This window comes from Hydractinia symbiolongicarpus, chromosome 8, assembly GCF_029227915.1.
Source record: "Hydractinia symbiolongicarpus strain clone_291-10 chromosome 8, HSymV2.1, whole genome shotgun sequence".
NCBI classification, from domain to species: domain Eukaryota; kingdom Metazoa; phylum Cnidaria; class Hydrozoa; order Anthoathecata; family Hydractiniidae; genus Hydractinia; species Hydractinia symbiolongicarpus.
Window position 1 is genome coordinate 22,155,864 of NC_079882.1, and position 26,111 is coordinate 22,181,974.

The 26,111-nt window shown below is 51.8% G+C and overlaps 1 protein-coding gene across 1 annotated transcript in view; it reads right to left on the reverse strand.

Moving 5' to 3' along the window:
• Positions 1-26,111, reverse strand: part of LOC130653947 (uncharacterized) — an 89,608-nt gene that overhangs the window by 28,591 nt on the left and 34,906 nt on the right. The window contains exons 47-50 of the mRNA XM_057456443.1: positions 25,838-26,082; positions 25,442-25,756; positions 25,114-25,350; positions 61-24,594 (exon numbers count right to left, since the gene is read on the reverse strand). Of these exons, the coding sequence (XP_057312426.1) occupies positions 61-24,594; positions 25,114-25,350; positions 25,442-25,756; positions 25,838-26,082 (25,331 nt within the window). The remainder of the gene's footprint in view (positions 1-60; positions 24,595-25,113; positions 25,351-25,441; positions 25,757-25,837; positions 26,083-26,111) is intronic.

Here is a 26,111-nt window from a genome sequence, read left to right on the forward strand (position 1 = left end):
ATGTTAAAAACATGCAATGAAACAAACGCTGAATTGCATTGAAATTGACGTGACACTTACCTCATGAAATTCTTTATGTTTCATTAGTGGCTCGTATTTACCAGGAACCAGCTTTGATCCTGCAGTCTCACGTTCAACAAAGCTCAACCAAGTAACAAATTCATCATATTCAACGTGTTCACCTGGAATATCAGATAAAATAGTTTGCCATATTCCTCTCACACCACTATCATGGCGTCCAAGTTTAATAAACAATTCTTGCAAGGGAATAGAACCACGTTTGAATTCAACAGATTGTCTTTTCTTCTCGTCATATGGCACACTTTTCACAACTTCTGAACGACGTGGAACAAGAGTGTCTCGTGAAGGTTTTAATTCATCAAATTTGTCCTCTTCATCATCTGGTACAGATGGCACTCTGAACAGCTCCTCACTAACACGCTTTTTATCATCTTCCGTCATCAGTGGTGAGAAGGTTAGATCCCATTCTGGAGCACCAGCTTGTACTTCCTCTACCTCTAGTGGTTTTACTTCATCCTCCAGTGGTTGAGGTTTCTTTTTACCATCCTTTGGTTTGCTAGATGTTTTAGTTGAAATAGGTTTTCTTTCCGGTGATCGCTGAGGCGAAATGTTTTTGCCAGCGGATGATGCGCGAGCTGTTGTCCGCGTATCTCCTTTCTTAGGTTTACCTTTAGGCTCCTCTTCATCCGCCTTTTTAGTTGAAATAGATTTTCTTTCCGGTGATCGCTGCGGCGAAATGTTTTTGCCAGCGGATGTTGCGCGAGCTGTTGGCCGCGTGTCTCCTTTCTTAGGTTTACCTTTAGGCTCCTCTTCATCAGCCTTTTTAGTTGAAATAGGTTTTCGTTCCGGTGATCGCTGAGGCGAAATGTTTTTGCCAGGGGATTTTTCACGAGCCGTTGGCCGCGTATCTCCTTTCTTAGGTTTACCTTTAGGCTCCACTTCAGATTTTTTAGTTGAAATAGGTTTTCTTTCCGGTGATCGCTGAGGCGAAATGTTTTTGCCTGGTGTTTCTCCACGTGTTGTTGGGCGTGTGTCTCCTTTCTTAGGTTCAACTTTAGGTTCCTCTTCGCGGGGAAACTCTGGTATCGATTGCACATCATCTACAGCAGTTGGCTCTAACATTTCTTCTACAGGTTGTTTTTCAGTTGGATGTTGACCAGTTTCTTCAGGCTTCTTATCGTCCTTGCTGGATTTTGGTTTTCTTGGTTTTATTTCATCTCCTGACATAGGTTCTTCGTTATCTGGAAGATCTGGTATCGATTGCACACCATCCACAGCAGTTGGCTCTAACATTTCTTCTACAGGTTGTTTTTCAGTTGGATGTTGACCAGTTTCTTCAGGCTTCTTATCGTCCTTGCTGGATTTTGGTTTTCTTGGTTTTATTTCATCTCCTGACATAGGTTCTTCGTAATCTGGAAGATCTGGTATCGATTGCACATCATCCACAGCAGTTGGCTCTAATATCTCTTCCACAGGTTTCCTTTTGGATCTTGGATCTTCTGTTCGCGGACTAGTTTCTTTGGCCTGCATGGGTGATTCTTTATCATCTTTGTTAGTTCCCTTCTTCTTTGGCTTCTGACGAATGCCTGGCGCAAGCTCTTCCCCATCTGGGAAATCCGGCACTGACTGTATATCATTTACAGCAGTGGGTTCCACAATTTCTTTCGCTGGTTTTTTCTCGTCTCTCTTGTCAGTAGGTGGCTTAGGACGTCCAATGATTTTCTTTTTTGCATCTGGAGATTTCTTTGTAGTATCTGGTCGACCTTTGGTTTTCCGTTCAGGTGACGTGCTTTTCTCTGGTTCCTTTTTACCTTTAGATTTTTTCTCCGGATTCTTTTCATCTGGCCGCTTTGGTCGCTTAATTACACCTTTTGCCCCTTTCTTGTCAGGAGATTTATCTTTCATCTGGGGAACATCATCTTCTACAGATGGTTTTAATTCTTTAGCTTCTTCTGGTGTGTATACAATCTTTTTATAAACCATTCTTCTAGTTTGAACAGGCTTCGGTTTTTGTATAACACGTTTAACAATATTACCCCTAGGATCTTTAATTTCTTCCACACTGTCAGTAAGAGGGGTGGAACCAACTTCATATGGCACTTCGTAGATGTCTTCCTCCGGCTCCCTCTTTTTTGTAGTGGTGGGGTATTCTACTGTTTTTCTGGTAATTAGCTTTTTAGACGTGACCTCGCTTTTATGTTTAACAACCTTTTCAACACCACCATCTGGTAATTTATTTTCTGACAAAACTTCACGATCGTCACCGACTTTTAAAGACGATTCTAAAGGAGAAATCTCCTCTATTTCTTCAATGACTTTTGGATCATCCTCTGGGGTAAGACGATGAGTAACTGATGATTCGGTTGAGGGAGGTTCTTCGAACTTGCTATCAGGAAGTTCTTCATAACTTTTTTCTATTTCAGATTCTGTTCCATCTGGATTTTCAACAACCTTTCTTACCACCACAGTTTTAACTGTGACATACACTTTCCTAATCACGACCGTTTTAACAACTCTGCCCTTTGAATCAGTAACACGTTGAGTCTCTGGCTCAGTTCTAACTTTCGGGGAATCAAGAGAGTTAATTAATTCGTACTGGTCAATAAGTTCTTCCCTACCATCCTCATGAAGAATAACACGATCTGTAACTCGTCTTTCAACTTCTTCCACTTCTTTATCTTCAGCTTTTTTATCACTTTTAGGTTTTAGAACACTGGATACCAATCGATCAAGTATACCACCCGATTCACCTTTTCTAACAGGAGGCTCTTCCTGACTAGCTTCCAGCTCACTTTCCTGTCCTTGGTCTGTAACCACTAACGTGCGATAAACTGTTCGGCGTGTGATTACAGGAACAGGTCGTCTTACAACTCTACGTATAATTTCGCCATCATTGTTTTGTTCTTCCCTAACAACAGAAGGAGCCTCGAATTCTAGATGCATTGACAGAGGCTTCACCTGTTCTTCTAAGCCAATTTTCTTTTCAAGAGGTTTTTCAGTGACAACAGGTTTCTGTTCAACTGGATAATTAATAATATCAATAACAACTGGTTCTTTGCTGCCTCTTCTAACAATATTTCTCTCAAATTCTGTTACCAAAGATACCTTTTCCTTTCGCAGACTAATTTTCACAGGGACACCTTTATCCAATTCCTCCCTTTCAATCTCTGATGGTTCGTGCTCAGACAGAGAATGCTCGAGAGGGCTAATCTCCAAAGGCTCTTCAACAATGGGTTTACTACTGGGAGAATCAGGAACTCTCAGGATAAAAGATTTTTCAGAAGTAGGCGTTTTTTCTACATTTTTCTGTTCACTTTCCACTGTCTCATCAATACATCGCTCCTTCCCATCAGGGAATTGCACAAACCTTCGTGTGAACACTTTCTCAGATACAACAGCAACCTTTGTTTTCTCCACATCATCCAATTCTACTGTGTCTGAAATCTCCTCCAAAGGCACCAACAATTCCTCTTCACTTATTAATTCATCCTTACCATCAGGCAACCTCATTAACTTACGAGTAATTCTCCTTTCAACAGGAGTCACCTTTTTAATAACGGCTTCACGTAACACTTTACGAACAACAACAACAGACTCCTCAGGAAAACCCTTGAACGAAAGTTGATCTTTCGGCTCGTCTGGGAACATGTCGGGAACACTCTCCTGCTCGTCTACAACCATGGGCGCGGCAACGATGTCGTCATCGACGGGTGCCTCAGGCCTGGAAGGCTCTTCCACCTTCTCCTCGACTCCTTTCTCCGTGCCATCTGGCGCCAGGATAACTTTTCGGTACACTCGTCGACGGGTCACAACAGGAACTGGCCTCCTCACGACCCTTCTGGTTACAACACCACGTCTGTCCTTCTCTTCCTCTACGGTTGGCACAGCCTCCACGGGCATTTCGTACTCTGGCTCCTCCACAGTCTCCGTTGTGCCGTCGCTCCTGATCACTGTCCTCCTGACCATAGTCACCTTGGTGGGTTCCACAGGCTCCTCGATGGTGTCTTCCACGGGCTCAGATGCGTCCGGTGTGCCGTCTTTGCGTTCCACGACTCTTCTCACCACCCTCTTCTGGCTGGTGGTGACAGATCTCCTGCGAACGGTACGCACCACAACGCCTCTCACCTTCTTCTCCTCCACTTCAGGTTCGGACTCCTCAGTTGTGGAGCTTTCAAGCGGACTCACATCTTCAGGCTCCTCGACCACCTTCTCCTGGCCATCGGGTTGTTCCACCACCTTGCGCACCATGCGTCTGCTCGTCTTTGGCTTCTCCTCCGTTCCGGGACTTTCCTCCACACTCTTTTCGATTTCCTTCTCTTTTCCGTCCGGCAACACTTCAGATCTCCGTACCACGGTTCTCTTGCTTGTCACTATCACCGGCCTCCTGACAACTCGCCGAATGACCACGCCTCTAGGGTCCTTCTCCTCCTTCTCCACGACTTCAGGCTCGTGCTCTTCCGGCGCAACTTCCATTGGATAGACCGTCTCGGACTCGTCAATAACGCTCTCTATGCCGTCGGGCCTTCTAACCACCCTGGTGACGTACACGCGTTCCACGGGCTTGGGTTGCTTCTTCTTCTTCTCCTTGGAGGGGTCGGGCAAATAAGCACGGTGAACTTCCCTTCGTGTGACTACCTCCTCTCGGGGCTCCTCTTCGACAGGCACCTCCTCTTCCACCTCCTTTCTCGTGCCATCAGGCAACACGATGATCTTACGAACGATTCTCTTTCTTATGGTGATGGTCTTTCTCACCACTCTGCCGTCTGGCATGGTAACAACTTCCACTGGCTCCTCTTCGTCGGGACGTGTCTCTCCAGGTCGGTCACTCGGGACAGCATGTCTGTGCACCTGCCTTCTGGTGACCGTTTCCGTGGGTTCTTCCGGCTCGTCTGGGAACATGTCGGGAACACTCTCCTGCTCGTCTACAACCATGGGCGCGGCAACGATGTCGTCATCGACGGGTGCCTCAGGCCTGGAAGGCTCTTCCACCTTCTCCTCGACTCCTTTCTCCGTGCCATCTGGCGCCAGGATAACTTTTCGGTACACTCGTCGACGGGTCACAACAGGAACTGGCCTCCTCACGACCCTTCTGGTTACAACACCACGTCTGTCCTTCTCTTCCTCTACGGTTGGCACAGCCTCCACGGGCATTTCGTACTCTGGCTCCTCCACAGTCTCCGTTGTGCCGTCGCTCTTGATCACTGTCCTCCTAACCATAGTCACCTTGGTGGGTTCCACAGGCTCCTCGATGGTGTCTTCCACGGGCTCAGATGCGTCCGGTGTGCCGTCTTTGCGTTCCACGACTCTTCTCACCACCCTCTTCTGGCTGGTGGTGACAGATCTCCTGCGAACGGTACGCACCACAACGCCTCTCACCTTCTTCTCCTCCACTTCAGGTTCGGACTCCTCAGTTGTGGAGCTTTCAAGCGGACTCACATCTTCAGGCTCCTCGACCACCTTCTCCTGGCCATCGGGTTGTTCCACCACCTTGCGCACCATGCGTCTGCTCGTCTTTGGCTTCTCCTCTGTTCCGGGACTTTCCTCCACACTCTTTTCGATTTCCTTCTCTTTTCCGTCCGGCAACACTTCAGATCTCCGCACCACGGTTCTCTTGCTTGTCACTATCACCGGCCTCCTGACAACTCGCCGAATGACCACGCCTCTAGGGTCCTTCTCCTCCTTCTCCACGACTTCAGGCTCGTGCTCTTCCGGCGCAACTTCCATTGGATAGACCGTCTCGGACTCGTCAATAACGCTCTCTATGCCGTCGGGCCTTCTAACCACCCTGGTGACGTACACGCGTTCCACGGGCTTGGGTTGCTTCTTCTTCTTCTCCTTGGAGGGGTCGGGCAGGTAAGCACGGTGAACTTCCCTTCGTGTGACTACCTCCTCTCGGGGCTCCTCTTCGACAGGCACCTCCTCTTCCACCTCCTTTCTCGTGCCATCAGGCAACACGATGATCTTACGAACGATTCTCTTTCTTATGGTGATGGTCTTTCTCACCACTCTGCCGTCTGGCATGGTAACAACTTCCACTGGCTCCTCTTCGTCGGGACGTGTCTCTCCAGGTCGGTCACTCGGGACAGCATGTCTGTGCACCTGCCTTCTGGTGACCGTTTCCGTGGGTTCTTCCGGCTCGTCTGGGAACATGTCGGGAACACTCTCCTGCTCGTCTACAACCATGGGCGCGGCAACGATGTCGTCATCGACGGGTGCCTCAGGCCTGGAAGGCTCTTCCACCTTCTCCTCGACTCCTTTCTCCGTGCCATCTGGCGCCAGGATAACTTTTCGGTACACTCGTCGACGGGTCACAACAGGAACTGGCCTCCTCACGACCCTTCTGGTTACAACACCACGTCTGTCCTTCTCTTCCTCTACGGTTGGCACAGCCTCCACGGGCATTTCGTACTCTGGCTCCTCCACAGTCTCCGTTGTGCCGTCGCTCTTGATCACTGTCCTCCTGACCATAGTCACCTTGGTGGGTTCCACAGGCTCCTCGATGGTGTCTTCCACGGGCTCAGATGCGTCCGGTGTGCCGTCTTTGCGTTCCACGACTCTTCTCACCACCCTCTTCTGGCTGGTGGTGACAGATCTCCTGCGAACGGTACGCACCACAACGCCTCTCACCTTCTTCTCCTCCACTTCAGGTTCGGACTCCTCAGTTGTGGAGCTTTCAAGCGGACTCACATCTTCAGGCTCCTCGACCACCTTCTCCTGGCCATCGGGTTGTTCCACCACCTTGCGCACCATGCGTCTGCTCGTCTTTGGCTTCTCCTCTGTTCCGGGACTTTCCTCCACACTCTTTTCGATTTCCTTCTCTTTTCCGTCCGGCAACACTTCAGATCTCCGCACCACGGTTCTCTTGCTTGTCACTATCACCGGCCTCCTGACAACTCGCCGAATGACCACGCCTCTAGGGTCCTTCTCCTCCTTCTCCACGACTTCAGGCTCGTGCTCTTCCGGCGCAACTTCCATTGGATAGACCGTCTCGGACTCGTCAATAACGCTCTCTATGCCGTCGGGCCTTCTAACCACCCTGGTGACGTACACGCGTTCCACGGGTTTGGGTTGCTTCTTCTTCTTCTCCTTGGAGGGGTCGGGCAGGTAAGCACGGTGAACTTCCCTTCGTGTGACTACCTCCTCTCGGGGCTCCTCTTCGACAGGCACCTCCTCTTCCACCTCCTTTCTCGTGCCATCAGGCAACACGATGATCTTACGAACGATTCTCTTTCTTATGGTGATGGTCTTTCTCACCACTCTGCCGTCTGGCATGGTAACAACTTCCACTGGCTCCTCTTCGTCGGGACGTGTCTCTCCAGGTCGGTCACTCGGGACAGCATGTCTGTGCACCTGCCTTCTGGTGACCGTTTCCGTGGGTTCTTCCGGCTCGTCTGGGAACATGTCGGGAACACTCTCCTGCTCGTCTACAACCATGGGCGCGGCAACGATGTCGTCATCGACGGGTGCCTCAGGCCTGGAAGGCTCTTCCACCTTCTCCTCGACTCCTTTCTCCGTGCCATCTGGCGCCAGGATAACTTTTCGGTACACTCGTCGACGGGTCACAACAGGAACTGGCCTCCTCACGACCCTTCTGGTTACAACACCACGTCTGTCCTTCTCTTCCTCTACGGTTGGCACAGCCTCCACGGGCATTTCGTACTCTGGCTCCTCCACAGTCTCCGTTGTGCCGTCGCTCTTGATCACTGTCCTCCTGACCATAGTCACCTTGGTGGGTTCCACAGGCTCCTCGATGGTGTCTTCCACGGGCTCAGATGCGTCCGGTGTGCCGTCTTTGCGTTCCACGACTCTTCTCACCACCCTCTTCTGGCTGGTGGTGACAGATCTCCTGCGAACGGTACGCACCACAACGCCTCTCACCTTCTTCTCCTCCACTTCAGGTTCGGACTCCTCAGTTGTGGAGCTTTCAAGCGGACTCACATCTTCAGGCTCCTCGACCACCTTCTCCTGGCCATCGGGTTGTTCCACCACCTTGCGCACCATGCGTCTGCTCGTCTTTGGCTTCTCCTCTGTTCCGGGACTTTCCTCCACACTCTTTTCGATTTCCTTCTCTTTTCCGTCCGGCAACACTTCAGATCTCCGCACCACGGTTCTCTTGCTTGTCACTATCACCGGCCTCCTGACAACTCGCCGAATGACCACGCCTCTAGGGTCCTTCTCCTCCTTCTCCACGACTTCAGGCTCGTGCTCTTCCGGCGCAACTTCCATTGGATAGACCGTCTCGGACTCGTCAATAACGCTCTCTATGCCGTCGGGCCTTCTAACCACCCTGGTGACGTACACGCGTTCCACGGGTTTGGGTTGCTTCTTCTTCTTCTCCTTGGAGGGGTCGGGCAGGTAAGCACGGTGAACTTCCCTTCGTGTGACTACCTCCTCTCGGGGCTCCTCTTCGACAGGCACCTCCTCTTCCACCTCCTTTCTCGTGCCATCAGGCAACACGATGATCTTACGAACGATTCTCTTTCTTATGGTGATGGTCTTTCTCACCACTCTGCCGTCTGGCATGGTAACAACTTCCACTGGCTCCTCTTCGTCGGGACGTGTCTCTCCAGGTCGGTCACTCGGGACAGCATGTCTGTGCACCTGCCTTCTGGTGACCGTTTCCGTGGGTTCTTCCGGCTCGTCTGGGAACATGTCGGGAACACTCTCCTGCTCGTCTACAACCATGGGCGCGGCAACGATGTCGTCATCGACGGGTGCCTCAGGCCTGGAAGGCTCTTCCACCTCCTCCTCGACTCCTTTCTCCGTGCCATCTGGCGCCAGGATAACTTTTCGGTACACTCGTCGACGGGTCACAACAGGAACTGGCCTCCTCACGACCCTTCTGGTTACAACACCACGTCTGTCCTTCTCTTCCTCTACGGTTGGCACAGCCTCCACGGGCATTTCGTACTCTGGCTCCTCCACAGTCTCCGTTGTGCCGTCGCTCTTGATCACTGTCCTCCTGACCATAGTCACCTTGGTGGGTTCCACAGGCTCCTCGATGGTGTCTTCCACGGGCTCAGATGCGTCCGGTGTGCCGTCTTTGCGTTCCACGACTCTTCTCACCACCCTCTTCTGGCTGGTGGTGACAGATCTCCTGCGAACGGTACGCACCACAACGCCTCTCACCTTCTTCTCCTCCACTTCAGGTTCGGACTCCTCAGTTGTGGAGCTTTCAAGCGGACTCACATCTTCAGGCTCCTCGACCACCTTCTCCTGGCCATCGGGTTGTTCCACCACCTTGCGCACCATGCGTCTGCTCGTCTTTGGCTTCTCCTCTGTTCCGGGACTTTCCTCCACACTCTTTTCGATTTCCTTCTCTTTTCCGTCCGGCAACACTTCAGATCTCCGCACCACGGTTCTCTTGCTTGTCACTATCACCGGCCTCCTGACAACTCGCCGAATGACCACGCCTCTAGGGTCCTTCTCCTCCTTCTCCACGACTTCAGGCTCGTGCTCTTCCGGCGCAACTTCCATTGGATAGACCGTCTCGGACTCGTCAATAACGCTCTCTATGCCGTCGGGCCTTCTAACCACCCTGGTGACGTACACGCGTTCCACGGGTTTGGGTTGCTTCTTCTTCTTCTCCTTGGAGGGGTCGGGCAGGTAAGCACGGTGAACTTCCCTTCGTGTGACTACCTCCTCTCGGGGCTCCTCTTCGACAGGCACCTCCTCTTCCACCTCCTTTCTCGTGCCATCAGGCAACACGATGATCTTACGAACGATTCTCTTTCTTATGGTGATGGTCTTTCTCACCACTCTGCCGTCTGGCATGGTAACAACTTCCACTGGCTCCTCTTCGTCGGGACGTGTCTCTCCAGGTCGGTCACTCGGGACAGCATGTCTGTGCACCTGCCTTCTGGTGACCGTTTCCGTGGGTTCTTCCGGCTCGTCTGGGAACATGTCGGGAACACTCTCCTGCTCGTCTACAACCATGGGCGCGGCAACGATGTCGTCATCGACGGGTGCCTCAGGCCTGGAAGGCTCTTCCACCTTCTCCTCGACTCCTTTCTCCGTGCCATCTGGCGCCAGGATAACTTTTCGGTACACTCGTCGACGGGTCACAACAGGAACTGGCCTCCTCACGACCCTTCTGGTTACAACACCACGTCTGTCCTTCTCTTCCTCTACGGTTGGCACAGCCTCCACGGGCATTTCGTACTCTGGCTCCTCCACAGTCTCCGTTGTGCCGTCGCTCTTGATCACTGTCCTCCTGACCATAGTCACCTTGGTGGGTTCCACAGGCTCCTCGATGGTGTCTTCCACGGGCTCAGATGCGTCCGGTGTGCCGTCTTTGCGTTCCACGACTCTTCTCACCACCCTCTTCTGGCTGGTGGTGACAGATCTCCTGCGAACGGTACGCACCACAACGCCTCTCACCTTCTTCTCCTCCACTTCAGGTTCGGACTCCTCAGTTGTGGAGCTTTCAAGCGGACTCACATCTTCAGGCTCCTCGACCACCTTCTCCTGGCCATCGGGTTGTTCCACCACCTTGCGCACCATGCGTCTGCTCGTCTTTGGCTTCTCCTCTGTTCCGGGACTTTCCTCCACACTCTTTTCGATTTCCTTCTCTTTTCCGTCCGGCAACACTTCAGATCTCCGCACCACGGTTCTCTTGCTTGTCACTATCACCGGCCTCCTGACAACTCGCCGAATGACCACGCCTCTAGGGTCCTTCTCCTCCTTCTCCACGACTTCAGGCTCGTGCTCTTCCGGCGCAACTTCCATTGGATAGACCGTCTCGGACTCGTCAATAACGCTCTCTATGCCGTCGGGCCTTCTAACCACCCTGGTGACGTACACGCGTTCCACGGGCTTGGGTTGCTTCTTCTTCTTCTCCTTGGAGGGGTCGGGCAGGTAAGCACGGTGAACTTCCCTTCGTGTGACTACCTCCTCTCGGGGCTCCTCTTCGACAGGCACCTCCTCTTCCACCTCCTTTCTCGTGCCATCAGGCAACACGATGATCTTACGAACGATTCTCTTTCTTATGGTGATGGTCTTTCTCACCACTCTGCCGTCTGGCATGGTAACAACTTCCACTGGCTCCTCTTCGTCGGGACGTGTCTCTCCAGGTCGGTCACTCGGGACAGCATGTCTGTGCACCTGCCTTCTGGTGACCGTTTCCGTGGGTTCTTCCGGCTCGTCTGGGAACATGTCGGGAACACTCTCCTGCTCGTCTACAACCATGGGCGCGGCAACGATGTCGTCATCGACGGGTGCCTCAGGCCTGGAAGGCTCTTCCACCTTCTCCTCGACTCCTTTCTCCGTGCCATCTGGCGCCAGGATAACTTTTCGGTACACTCGTCGACGGGTCACAACAGGAACTGGCCTCCTCACGACCCTTCTGGTTACAACACCACGTCTGTCCTTCTCTTCCTCTACGGTTGGCACAGCCTCCACGGGCATTTCGTACTCTGGCTCCTCCACAGTCTCCGTTGTGCCGTCGCTCTTGATCACTGTCCTCCTGACCATAGTCACCTTGGTGGGTTCCACAGGCTCCTCGATGGTGTCTTCCACGGGCTCAGATGCGTCCGGTGTGCCGTCTTTGCGTTCCACGACTCTTCTCACCACCCTCTTCTGGCTGGTGGTGACAGATCTCCTGCGAACGGTACGCACCACAACGCCTCTCACCTTCTTCTCCTCCACTTCAGGTTCGGACTCCTCAGTTGTGGAGCTTTCAAGCGGACTCACATCTTCAGGCTCCTCGACCACCTTCTCCTGGCCATCGGGTTGTTCCACCACCTTGCGCACCATGCGTCTGCTCGTCTTTGGCTTCTCCTCTGTTCCGGGACTTTCCTCCACACTCTTTTCGATTTCCTTCTCTTTTCCGTCCGGCAACACTTCAGATCTCCGCACCACGGTTCTCTTGCTTGTCACTATCACCGGCCTCCTGACAACTCGCCGAATGACCACGCCTCTAGGGTCCTTCTCCTCCTTCTCCACGACTTCAGGCTCGTGCTCTTCCGGCGCAACTTCCATTGGATAGACCGTCTCGGACTCGTCAATAACGCTCTCTATGCCGTCGGGCCTTCTAACCACCCTGGTGACGTACACGCGTTCCACGGGTTTGGGTTGCTTCTTCTTCTTCTCCTTGGAGGGGTCGGGCAGGTAAGCACGGTGAACTTCCCTTCGTGTGACTACCTCCTCTCGGGGCTCCTCTTCGACAGGCACCTCCTCTTCCACCTCCTTTCTCGTGCCATCAGGCAACACGATGATCTTACGAACGATTCTCTTTCTTATGGTGATGGTCTTTCTCACCACTCTGCCGTCTGGCATGGTAACAACTTCCACTGGCTCCTCTTCGTCGGGACGTGTCTCTCCAGGTCGGTCACTCGGGACAGCATGTCTGTGCACCTGCCTTCTGGTGACCGTTTCCGTGGGTTCTTCCGGCTCGTCTGGGAACATGTCGGGAACACTCTCCTGCTCGTCTACAACCATGGGCGCGGCAACGATGTCGTCATCGACGGGTGCCTCAGGCCTGGAAGGCTCTTCCACCTTCTCCTCGACTCCTTTCTCCGTGCCATCTGGCGCCAGGATAACTTTTCGGTACACTCGTCGACGGGTCACAACAGGAACTGGCCTCCTCACGACCCTTCTGGTTACAACACCACGTCTGTCCTTCTCTTCCTCTACGGTTGGCACAGCCTCCACGGGCATTTCGTACTCTGGCTCCTCCACAGTCTCCGTTGTGCCGTCGCTCTTGATCACTGTCCTCCTGACCATAGTCACCTTGGTGGGTTCCACAGGCTCCTCGATGGTGTCTTCCACGGGCTCAGATGCGTCCGGTGTGCCGTCTTTGCGTTCCACGACTCTTCTCACCACCCTCTTCTGGCTGGTGGTGACAGATCTCCTGCGAACGGTACGCACCACAACGCCTCTCACCTTCTTCTCCTCCACTTCAGGTTCGGACTCCTCAGTTGTGGAGCTTTCAAGCGGACTCACATCTTCAGGCTCCTCGACCACCTTCTCCTGGCCATCGGGTTGTTCCACCACCTTGCGCACCATGCGTCTGCTCGTCTTTGGCTTCTCCTCTGTTCCGGGACTTTCCTCCACACTCTTTTCGATTTCCTTCTCTTTTCCGTCCGGCAACACTTCAGATCTCCGCACCACGGTTCTCTTGCTTGTCACTATCACCGGCCTCCTGACAACTCGCCGAATGACCACGCCTCTAGGGTCCTTCTCCTCCTTCTCCACGACTTCAGGCTCGTGCTCTTCCGGCGCAACTTCCATTGGATAGACCGTCTCGGACTCGTCAATAACGCTCTCTATGCCGTCGGGCCTTCTAACCACCCTGGTGACGTACACGCGTTCCACGGGTTTGGGTTGCTTCTTCTTCTTCTCCTTGGAGGGGTCGGGCAGGTAAGCACGGTGAACTTCCCTTCGTGTGACTACCTCCTCTCGGGGCTCCTCTTCGACAGGCACCTCCTCTTCCACCTCCTTTCTCGTGCCATCAGGCAACACGATGATCTTACGAACGATTCTCTTTCTTATGGTGATGGTCTTTCTCACCACTCTGCCGTCTGGCATGGTAACAACTTCCACTGGCTCCTCTTCGTCGGGACGTGTCTCTCCAGGTCGGTCACTCGGGACAGCATGTCTGTGCACCTGCCTTCTGGTGACCGTTTCCGTGGGTTCTTCCGGCTCGTCTGGGAACATGTCGGGAACACTCTCCTGCTCGTCTACAACCATGGGCGCGGCAACGATGTCGTCATCGACGGGTGCCTCAGGCCTGGAAGGCTCTTCCACCTCCTCCTCGACTCCTTTCTCCGTGCCATCTGGCGCCAGGATAACTTTTCGGTACACTCGTCGACGGGTCACAACAGGAACTGGCCTCCTCACGACCCTTCTGGTTACAACACCACGTCTGTCCTTCTCTTCCTCTACGGTTGGCACAGCCTCCACGGGCATTTCGTACTCTGGCTCCTCCACAGTCTCCGTTGTGCCGTCGCTCTTGATCACTGTCCTCCTGACCATAGTCACCTTGGTGGGTTCCACAGGCTCCTCGATGGTGTCTTCCACGGGCTCAGATGCGTCCGGTGTGCCGTCTTTGCGTTCCACGACTCTTCTCACCACCCTCTTCTGGCTGGTGGTGACAGATCTCCTGCGAACGGTACGCACCACAACGCCTCTCACCTTCTTCTCCTCCACTTCAGGTTCGGACTCCTCAGTTGTGGAGCTTTCAAGCGGACTCACATCTTCAGGCTCCTCGACCACCTTCTCCTGGCCATCGGGTTGTTCCACCACCTTGCGCACCATGCGTCTGCTCGTCTTTGGCTTCTCCTCTGTTCCGGGACTTTCCTCCACACTCTTTTCGATTTCCTTCTCTTTTCCGTCCGGCAACACTTCAGATCTCCGCACCACGGTTCTCTTGCTTGTCACTATCACCGGCCTCCTGACAACTCGCCGAATGACCACGCCTCTAGGGTCCTTCTCCTCCTTCTCCACGACTTCAGGCTCGTGCTCTTCCGGCGCAACTTCCATTGGATAGACCGTCTCGGACTCGTCAATAACGCTCTCTATGCCGTCGGGCCTTCTAACCACCCTGGTGACGTACACGCGTTCCACGGGTTTGGGTTGCTTCTTCTTCTTCTCCTTGGAGGGGTCGGGCAGGTAAGCACGGTGAACTTCCCTTCGTGTGACTACCTCCTCTCGGGGCTCCTCTTCGACAGGCACCTCCTCTTCCACCTCCTTTCTCGTGCCATCAGGCAACACGATGATCTTACGAACGATTCTCTTTCTTATGGTGATGGTCTTTCTCACCACTCTGCCGTCTGGCATGGTAACAACTTCCACTGGCTCCTCTTCGTCGGGACGTGTCTCTCCAGGTCGGTCACTCGGGACAGCATGTCTGTGCACCTGCCTTCTGGTGACCGTTTCCGTGGGTTCTTCCGGCTCGTCTGGGAACATGTCGGGAACACTCTCCTGCTCGTCTACAACCATGGGCGCGGCAACGATGTCGTCATCGACGGGTGCCTCAGGCCTGGAAGGCTCTTCCACCTTCTCCTCGACTCCTTTCTCCGTGCCATCTGGCGCCAGGATAACTTTTCGGTACACTCGTCGACGGGTCACAACAGGAACTGGCCTCCTCACGACCCTTCTGGTTACAACACCACGTCTGTCCTTCTCTTCCTCTACGGTTGGCACAGCCTCCACGGGCATTTCGTACTCTGGCTCCTCCACAGTCTCCGTTGTGCCGTCGCTCTTGATCACTGTCCTCCTGACCATAGTCACCTTGGTGGGTTCCACAGGCTCCTCGATGGTGTCTTCCACGGGCTCAGATGCGTCCGGTGTGCCGTCTTTGCGTTCCACGACTCTTCTCACCACCCTCTTCTGGCTGGTGGTGACAGATCTCCTGCGAACGGTACGCACCACAACGCCTCTCACCTTCTTCTCCTCCACTTCAGGTTCGGACTCCTCAGTTGTGGAGCTTTCAAGCGGACTCACATCTTCAGGCTCCTCGACCACCTTCTCCTGGCCATCGGGTTGTTCCACCACCTTGCGCACCATGCGTCTGCTCGTCTTTGGCTTCTCCTCTGTTCCGGGACTTTCCTCCACACTCTTTTCGATTTCCTTCTCTTTTCCGTCCGGCAACACTTCAGATCTCCGCACCACGGTTCTCTTGCTTGTCACTATCACCGGCCTCCTGACAACTCGCCGAATGACCACGCCTCTAGGGTCCTTCTCCTCCTTCTCCACGACTTCAGGCTCGTGCTCTTCCGGCGCAACTTCCATTGGATAGACCGTCTCGGACTCGTCAATAACGCTCTCTATGCCGTCGGGCCTTCTAACCACCCTGGTGACGTACACGCGTTCCACGGGCTTGGGTTGCTTCTTCTTCTTCTCCTTGGAGGGGTCGGGCAGGTAAGCACGGTGAACTTCCCTTCGTGTGACTACCTCCTCTCGGGGCTCCTCTTCGACAGGCACCTCCTCTTCCACCTCCTTTCTCGTGCCATCAGGCAACACGATGATCTTACGAACGATTCTCTTTCTTATGGTGATGGTCTTTCTCACCACTCTGCCGTCTGGCATGGTAACAACTTCCACTGGCTCCTCTTCGTCGGGACGTGTCTCTCCAGGTCGGTCACTCGGGACAGCATGTCTGTGCACCTGCCTTCTGGTGACCGTTTCCGTGGGTTCTTCCGGCTCGTCTGGGAACATGTCGGGAACACTCTCCTGCTCGTCTACAACCATGGGCGCGGCAACGATGTCGTCATCGACGGGTGCCTCAGGCCTGGAAGGCTCTTCCACCTTCTCCTCGACTCCTTTCTCCGTGCCATCTGGCGCCAGGATAACTTTTCGGTACACTCGTCGACGGGTCACAACAGGAACTGGCCTCCTCACGACCCTTCTGGTTACAACACCACGTCTGTCCTTCTCTTCCTCTACGGTTGGCACAGCCTCCACGGGCATTTCGTACTCTGGCTCCTCCACAGTCTCCGTTGTGCCGTCGCTCTTGATCACTGTCCTCCTGACCATAGTCACCTTGGTGGGTTCCACAGGCTCCTCGATGGTGTCTTCCACGGGCTCAGATGCGTCCGGTGTGCCGTCTTTGCGTTCCACGACTCTTCTCACCACCCTCTTCTGGCTGGTGGTGACAGATCTCCTGCGAACGGTACGCACCACAACGCCTCTCACCTTCTTCTCCTCCACTTCAGGTTCGGACTCCTCAGTTGTGGAGCTTTCAAGCGGACTCACATCTTCAGGCTCCTCGACCACCTTCTCCTGGCCATCGGGTTGTTCCACCACCTTGCGCACCATGCGTCTGCTCGTCTTTGGCTTCTCCTCTGTTCCGGGACTTTCCTCCACACTCTTTTCGATTTCCTTCTCTTTTCCGTCCGGCAACACTTCAGATCTCCGCACCACGGTTCTCTTGCTTGTCACTATCACCGGCCTCCTGACAACTCGTTGAATGACCACGCCTCTAGGGTCCTTCTCCTCCTTCTCCACGACTTCAGGCTCGTGCTCTTCCGGCGCAACTTCCATTGGATAGACCGTCTCGGACTCGTCAATAACGCTCTCTATGCCGTCGGGCCTTCTAACCACCCTGGTGACGTACACGCGTTCCACGGGCTTGGGTTGCTTCTTCTTCTTCTCCTTGGAGGGGTCGGGCAGGTAAGCACGGTGAACTTCCCTTCGTGTGACTACCTCCTCTCGGGGCTCCTCTTCGACAGGCACCTCCTCTTCCACCTCCTTTCTCGTGCCATCAGGCAACACGATGATCTTACGAACGATTCTCTTTCTTATGGTGATGGTCTTTCTCACCACTCTGCCGTCTGGCATGGTAACAACTTCCACTGGCTCCTCTTCGTCGGGACGTGTCTCTCCAGGTCGGTCACTCGGGACAGCATGTCTGTGCACCTGCCTTCTGGTGACCGTTTCCGTGGGTTCTTCCGGCTCGTCTGGGAACATGTCGGGAACACTCTCCTGCTCGTCTACAACCATGGGCGCGGCAACGATGTCGTCATCGACGGGTGCCTCAGGCCTGGAAGGCTCTTCCACCTTCTCCTCGACTCCTTTCTCCGTGCCATCTGGCGCCAGGATAACTTTTCGGTACACTCGTCGACGGGTCACAACAGGAACTGGCCTCCTCACGACCCTTCTGGTTACAACACCACGTCTGTCCTTCTCTTCCTCTACGGTTGGCACAGCCTCCACGGGCATTTCGTACTCTGGCTCCTCCACAGTCTCCGTTGTGCCGTCGCTCTTGATCACTGTCCTCCTGACCATAGTCACCTTGGTGGGTTCCACAGGCTCCTCGATGGTGTCTTCCACGGGCTCAGATGCGTCCGGTGTGCCGTCTTTGCGTTCCACGACTCTTCTCACCACCCTCTTCTGGCTGGTGGTGACAGATCTCCTGCGAACGGTACGCACCACAACGCCTCTCACCTTCTTCTCCTCCACTTCAGGTTCGGACTCCTCAGTTGTGGAGCTTTCAAGCGGACTCACATCTTCAGGCTCCTCGACCACCTTCTCCTGGCCATCGGGTTGTTCCACCACCTTGCGCACCATGCGTCTGCTCGTCTTTGGCTTCTCCTCTGTTCCGGGACTTTCCTCCACACTCTTTTCGATTTCCTTCTCTTTTCCGTCCGGCAACACTTCAGATCTCCGCACCACGGTTCTCTTGCTTGTCACTATCACCGGCCTCCTGACAACTCGCCGAATGACCACGCCTCTAGGGTCCTTCTCCTCCTTCTCCACGACTTCAGGCTCGTGCTCTTCCGGCGCAACTTCCATTGGATAGACCGTCTCGGACTCGTCAATAACGCTCTCTATGCCGTCGGGCCTTCTAACCACCCTGGTGACGTACACGCGTTCCACGGGCTTGGGTTGCTTCTTCTTCTTCTCCTTGGAGGGGTCGGGCAGGTAAGCACGGTGAACTTCCCTTCGTGTGACTACCTCCTCTCGGGGCTCCTCTTCGACAGGCACCTCCTCTTCCACCTCCTTTCTCGTGCCATCAGGCAACACGATGATCTTACGAACGATTCTCTTTCTTATGGTGATGGTCTTTCTCACCACTCTGCCGTCTGGCATGGTAACAACTTCCACTGGCTCCTCTTCGTCGGGACGTGTCTCTCCAGGTCGGTCACTCGGGACAGCATGTCTGTGCACCTGCCTTCTGGTGACCGTTTCCGTGGGTTCTTCCGGCTCGTCTGGGAACATGTCGGGAACACTCTCCTGCTCGTCTACAACCATGGGCGCGGCAACGATGTCGTCATCGACGGGTGCCTCAGGCCTGGAAGGCTCTTCCACCTTCTCCTCGACTCCTTTCTCCGTGCCATCTGGCGCCAGGATAACTTTTCGGTACACTCGTCGACGGGTCACAACAGGAACTGGCCTCCTCACGACCCTTCTGGTTACAACACCACGTCTGTCCTTCTCTTCCTCTACGGTTGGCACAGCCTCCACGGGCATTTCGTACTCTGGCTCCTCCACAGTCTCCGTTGTGCCGTCGCTCTTGATCACTGTCCTCCTGACCATAGTCACCTTGGTGGGTTCCACAGGCTCCTCGATGGTGTCTTCCACGGGCTCAGATGCGTCCGGTGTGCCGTCTTTGCGTTCCACGACTCTTCTCACCACCCTCTTCTGGCTGGTGGTGACAGATCTCCTGCGAACGGTACGCACCACAACGCCTCTCACCTTCTTCTCCTCCACTTCAGGTTCGGACTCCTCAGTTGTGGAGCTTTCAAGCGGACTCACATCTTCAGGCTCCTCGACCACCTTCTCCTGGCCATCGGGTTGTTCCACCACCTTGCGCACCATGCGTCTGCTCGTCTTTGGCTTCTCCTCTGTTCCGGGACTTTCCTCCACACTCTTTTCGATTTCCTTCTCTTTTCCGTCCGGCAACACTTCAGATCTCCGCACCACGGTTCTCTTGCTTGTCACTATCACCGGCCTCCTGACAACTCGCCGAATGACCACGCCTCTAGGGTCCTTCTCCTCCTTCTCCACGACTTCAGGCTCGTGCTCTTCCGGCGCAACTTCCATTGGATAGACCGTCTCGGACTCGTCAATAACGCTCTCTATGCCGTCGGGCCTTCTAACCACCCTGGTGACGTACACGCGTTCCACGGGCTTGGGTTGCTTCTTCTTCTTCTCCTTGGAGGGGTCGGGCAGGTAAGCACGGTGAACTTCCCTTCGTGTGACTACCTCCTCTCGGGGCTCCTCTTCGACAGGCACCTCCTCTTCCACCTCCTTTCTCGTGCCATCAGGCAACACGATGATCTTACGAACGATTCTCTTTCTTATGGTGATGGTCTTTCTCACCACTCTGCCGTCTGGCATGGTAACAACTTCCACTGGCTCCTCTTCGTCGGGACGTGTCTCTCCAGGTCGGTCACTCGGGACAGCATGTCTGTGCACCTGCCTTCTGGTGACCGTTTCCGTGGGTTCTTCCGGCTCGTCTGGGAACATGTCGGGAACACTCTCCTGCTCGTCTACAACCATGGGCGCGGCAACGATGTCGTCATCGACGGGTGCCTCAGGCCTGGAAGGCTCTTCCACCTTCTCCTCGACTCCTTTCTCCGTGCCATCTGGCGCCAGGATAACTTTTCGGTACACTCGTCGACGGGTCACAACAGGAACTGGCCTCCTCACGACCCTTCTGGTTACAACACCACGTCTGTCCTTCTCTTCCTCTACGGTTGGCACAGCCTCCACGGGCATTTCGTACTCTGGCTCCTCCACAGTCTCCGTTGTGCCGTCGCTCTTGATCACTGTCCTCCTGACCATAGTCACCTTGGTGGGTTCCACAGGCTCCTCGATGGTGTCTTCCACGGGCTCAGATGCGTCCGGTGTGCCGTCTTTGCGTTCCACGACTCTTCTCACCACCCTCTTCTGGCTGGTGGTGACAGATCTCCTGCGAACGGTACGCACCACAACGCCTCTCACCTTCTTCTCCTCCACTTCAGGTTCGGACTCCTCAGTTGTGGAGCTTTCAAGCGGACTCACATCTTCAGGCTCCTCGACCACCTTCTCCTGGCCATCGGGTTGTTCCACCACCTTGCGCACCATGCGTCTGCTCGTCTTTGGCTTCTCCTCTGTTCCGGGACTTTCCTCCACACTCTTTTCGATTTCCTTCTCTTTTCCGTCCGGCAACACTTCAGATCTCCGCACCACGGTTCTCTTGCTTGTCACTATCACCGGCCTCCTGACAACTCGCCGAATGACCACGCCTCTAGGGTCCTTCTCCTCCTTCTCCACGACTTCAGGCTCGTGCTCTTCCGGCGCAACTTCCATTGGATAGACCGTCTCGGACTCGTCAATAACGCTCTCTATGCCGTCGGGCCTTCTAACCACCCTGGTGACATACACGCGTTCCACGGGCTTGGGTTGCTTCTTCTTCTTCTCCTTGGAGGGGTCGGGCAGGTAAGCACGGTGAACTTCCCTTCGTGTGACTACCTCCTCTCGGGGCTCCTCTTCGACAGGCACCTCCTCTTCCACCTCCTTTCTCGTGCCATCAGGCAACACGATGATCTTACGAACGATTCTCTTTCTTATGGTGATGGTCTTTCTCACCACTCTGCCGTCTGGCATGGTAACAACTTCCACTGGCTCCTCTTCGTCGGGACGTGTCTCTCCAGGTCGGTCACTCGGGACAGCATGTCTGTGCACCTGCCTTCTGGTGACCGTTTCCGTGGGTTCTTCCGGCTCGTCTGGGAACATGTCGGGAACACTCTCCTGCTCGTCTACAACCATGGGCGCGGCAACGATGTCGTCATCGACGGGTGCCTCAGGCCTGGAAGGCTCTTCCACCTTCTCCTCGACTCCTTTCTCCGTGCCATCTGGCGCCAGGATAACTTTTCGGTACACTCGTCGACGGGTCACAACAGGAACTGGCCTCCTCACGACCCTTCTGGTTACAACACCACGTCTGTCCTTCTCTTCCTCTACGGTTGGCACAGCCTCCACGGGCATTTCGTACTCTGGCTCCTCCACAGTCTCCGTTGTGCCGTCGCTCTTGATCACTGTCCTCCTGACCATAGTCACCTTGGTGGGTTCCACAGGCTCCTCGATGGTGTCTTCCACGGGCTCAGATGCGTCCGGTGTGCCGTCTTTGCGTTCCACGACTCTTCTCACCACCCTCTTCTGGCTGGTGGTGACAGATCTCCTGCGAACGGTACGCACCACAACGCCTCTCACCTTCTTCTCCTCCACTTCAGGTACGGACTCCTCAGTTGTGGAGCTTTCAAGCGGACTCACATCTTCAGGCTCCTCGACCACCTTCTCCTGGCCATCGGGTTGTTCCACCACCTTGCGCACCATGCGTCTGCTCGTCTTTGGCTTCTCCTCTGTTCCGGGACTTTCCTCCACACTCTTTTCGATTTCCTTCTCTTTTCCGTCCGGCAACACTTCAGATCTCCGCACCACGGTTCTCTTGCTTGTCACTATCACCGGCCTCCTGACAACTCGCCGAATGACCACGCCTCTAGGGTCCTTCTCCTCCTTCTCCACGACTTCAGGCTCGTGCTCTTCCGGCGCAACTTCCATTGGATAGACCGTCTCGGACTCGTCAATAACGCTCTCTATGCCGTCGGGCCTTCTAACCACCCTGGTGACGTACACGCGTTCCACGGGCTTGGGTTGCTTCTTCTTCTTCTCCTTGGAGGGGTCTGGCAGGTAAGCACGGTGAACTTCCCTTCGTGTGACTACCTCCTCTCGGGGCTCCTCTTCGACAGGCACCTCCTCTTCCACCTCCTTTCTCGTGCCATCAGGCAACACGATGATTTTACGAACGATTCTCTTTCTTATGGTGATGGTCTTTCTCACCACTCTGCCGTCTGGCATGGTAACAACTTCCACTGGCTCCTCTTCGTCGGGACGTGTCTCTCCAGGTCGGTCACTCGGGACAGCATGTCTGTGCACCTGCCTTCTGGTGACCGTTTCCGTGGGTTCTTCCGGCTCGTCTGGGAACATGTCGGGAACACTCTCCTGCTCGTCTACAACCATGGGCGCGGCAATGATGTCGTCTTCCACTGCTTGAACTTTGTAGGCTTGTGAAGCTTTCACTGGATCTAATTTGCTGTGTTCTTCATATGGAACTTCCTCTTCAAATTCTCTAGTAGTTCCATCAGGCATATGCACAATTTTGCGCAAAATTTTTTTCCTGATTGTTACTGTTCTGCGTACTGTGCGACCATCAGGACTTGTCTCAATTTGTTCTGGTGATACATCTTTTTCAACAATTGGTTGTTCCTCTTCTATTACTTGTCTGGTACCATCTGGTAAAATGATAATCTTTTTTATAGTTTTTCTTGTGACTTTAATTTTTCTCTGAAGAATTTCTTGATCAGAGCTCCCTTGAAACATAACTGAAGGCTCTTCTACCCTCTCCTCTATATCCCTTTCTTGTCCTTCTGGAGAAACTACAACTTTTCTGATAACAGTCCTTCTTGTTTTCACTGGAACTGGTCTTCTCACGACTCTTCTTATAATCTCACCTTGTTTATTCTTTTCCACACGCTCTAATATTGGTGTGATATTTTCTTGAAACACATCTTGAGTTTCAACTGGTTCAGTAATTTCATCCTCTTCTATTTGCTTGTTTTTTGGATGGAGAATTACAGAGGTACTTATTGGTCGTTTGGTGGTTATTTCCTTCATTCTTTTAAAAATTTTAGTTACCAATCCAAACTTATCTCTTTCTTCAGATAAAAGTACATCTGGCTTCTCCTCTGTAGATGATTCTTCCAAGGGTGAAATATCAGATTCTGATTTTTCGAGAGGTACTTCTTCGTCAGGTATTACTTCAATGCTTTGATCAAGTTCTTCTTCAGTTCCATCAGGCTTTTGACGAACAGTTATATTAACTACAGTTTTGGTTTTTATAGAGCGTGTTTGCCTATATATTTTTTTTATTCTGTTGCCAAACTCATCAGTACATTCCACTACTTGAGGTGTTTCTTCATTCACAAGAGGCAAAATAGATTCTTTATGATCCAAAACTGTTTCATCTCCACTGGAAGATCTTAGTACACGGGTGACAACAAGCCTATCTACAGAGCGTGGGTGAATTCTCATTACAGCCTTCGGTTCCTCTTTAACTACTTTTTCAGTTCCATCAGGCATAATAAGAATTTTACCAATTTCCTTACGTTCAGTAGTTACAATGTTGTGTCTCTTTGTAACTCTAGTGACAACATTTCCATGTTCATCAATGAACCTATCAGTATGTTCTGGTTCCCTTTCTACACTTGAGATTTGCGTGGGAACAAAATCAGTGGATGTTCTCTCCTTTGATGGGGTAATTCTGCCTATTTTATACTGTGTTCCATCCACATCATCACTTATTGTTCTGTGTGGTGTCGATACAAGTGTGAATGTTCCTGGGGACTTTTCATCCCGACCCACACTTTCAACAGGCACTTCCTCTTCTATAACTTTTTTTCGACCAAATTCGTCTACTATGGTTCGCTTTATTATACGTGTTCTTTTTGTAACATGAGTGACTTTCTTTACAATGCGTTTCACTATATTTCCCTGGTCATCACGAACAAGTTCTTCCTCAGTTGCTGTATCGGTTTCATCAGGAGAATGGATAATAACAGCACCTTCTTCCAGTGGCTGTTTTTCTTGGCGAATATATTCTGGTTCTTCCCCTTCTGGAACTTCAATTTCTTCAATGTGTTCTTCACCATTCTCATCGATATATTTTCTTCTCACTATCCTTCTTTGGGTTCTTGTTACTTTCTTAGTGATTATCTTCCTAACTTTTCTGCCATATTCATCTGTTGTTAATATTTCTTCAGAAGTAGAATTTGGATCAACAGGGCCAGCTTCAGGAGAAGATTGGTCATCCATACTAAACTGTGGGACAATGATGTCTTCGGAACTCGGAGATGGTGGTGCATGACCCAAATGAGTTCTTCTAACAACAGTTGTTTTAAATGAAGTGTGTTGATCAGGAGAATGCAAATTAAACGCCAGTGGCTGATTACTCTTTTGCAAAAGGAACACTTGTTCTGGGACATCCTCATCTTCATTGATTTGCAGAGATGGAATTTTACTTTCTGTTTGGTCATCATAAGATCCATCAGTCATTCTCCGTTTACGACTATCAGCTAAAAAGCTTGACACCTAAATAGTTAAAAGTTAAATTTATTAATTATTGAACATTTCTGTATGTCAAACAAACCATGGGAATCTAAAATTTATGGCAACAACAACTTGCAACCGCTGCAATGAGAGACTAGAAATATTATTTTTAAGCAAATTCTTATAAAATACATAGTAAACATAACAAAACATCAGCATATTACAAATAATTTTGTGTATAAATGTAACATTGAAGAACATTGAAATATTTAAGACGTTTTTCCTTTTTTAAAAAAGACCTCCCTGGGAAGTCTAAAAATTCTTGTTTTATGTAACCAGAACATAAAACAATGTTTTATTCGATTTAAACTGACAGAAAAAAAAAGATGAAGCAACTGACTCTGATAGTGATTATAGCAAGAAGAGATAATAATTTTTATCTAACACAGTCAATAGAAAAGTTTACAAAAAGTGACAGTAGTACATTTTTGCCGTTGTCAGTACAAATGCTGCGGTCAATTCCCATGGCTGCACACCATCAAAGAAACTTAAGAAACTTACATCATCAGACTTTCCTTTTTCTCGCTCCAGCTCATCTGGACTCTTTAATTTAACCCGTCCAGCAAAATGGGGAGAACTCTGAAACGATTTATCTAAAGTCGCCCACTTCTCATCTACTTCAGCTAACAATTGATACACAGAAATTTGATTACTTTGCCCTGATTCCATTAGTTGTTTTGCAGCACAATGAATGACAAAAATGATAGTTTCATATATTGTTACTTCAATGCAAAGTTCCTAGTAAAGAACAGTTAAGTTTGTAAAAAATAATTACCACAAAAGTTCCATGTTAAGAGTTTTAAAAAAAAGAAAACCACCTAGCCCATACCTGTATGTACTTAGGAAATTCCTTTGGTGTTTCTTTCTTGCGACCAACCTTTTCAATTTCGTGTTGTTTTTGGTTGATCCAAATAGTTATTCTTTTTATTTCCTCTTGATACTTATTTCCCAATGCATTTTCTAAAAGGCTTTGACGTGTGCTTGTTGTTTTTGTTATACCTTCCCAACGCAAATTAACACTTTCCAGTTGGGATTTAATAACTGGCGCACCACGCACATTTTCTCTCAATTTGATTAAGTCATTTCCATACTCCAACACACGCTTGACATCATAGGAGCCTTTATTTAAATCCCTTTGGAAGACCTTTAAAACAAATATTTTCACAGTTAAAGGTTGGTTCTAATTAATGAAACAATCAAAAGAATATAAGAATCACGGATTTACCTTAAGCTCTATATACTGCATCCTTACAGTTTCCAGATCACTACCAACAGGACCCCATTTCACTTGAATTTCCTCTGCACAATCCAACCAGGAAGTCAAGTCGTTATAAGACACTTGATATTGCTCAGATTGTGTTAATGTTGACTCTAAATTTACACCTCTTGCTTCCAATACACTAACAATATCATCAAATCTGTCTCTAGCAGATTTAACTTCTAGTTCAATTGGTGTAGGTTCCCTGTCATCTAAACATATGAATATTGCAATAGTTATC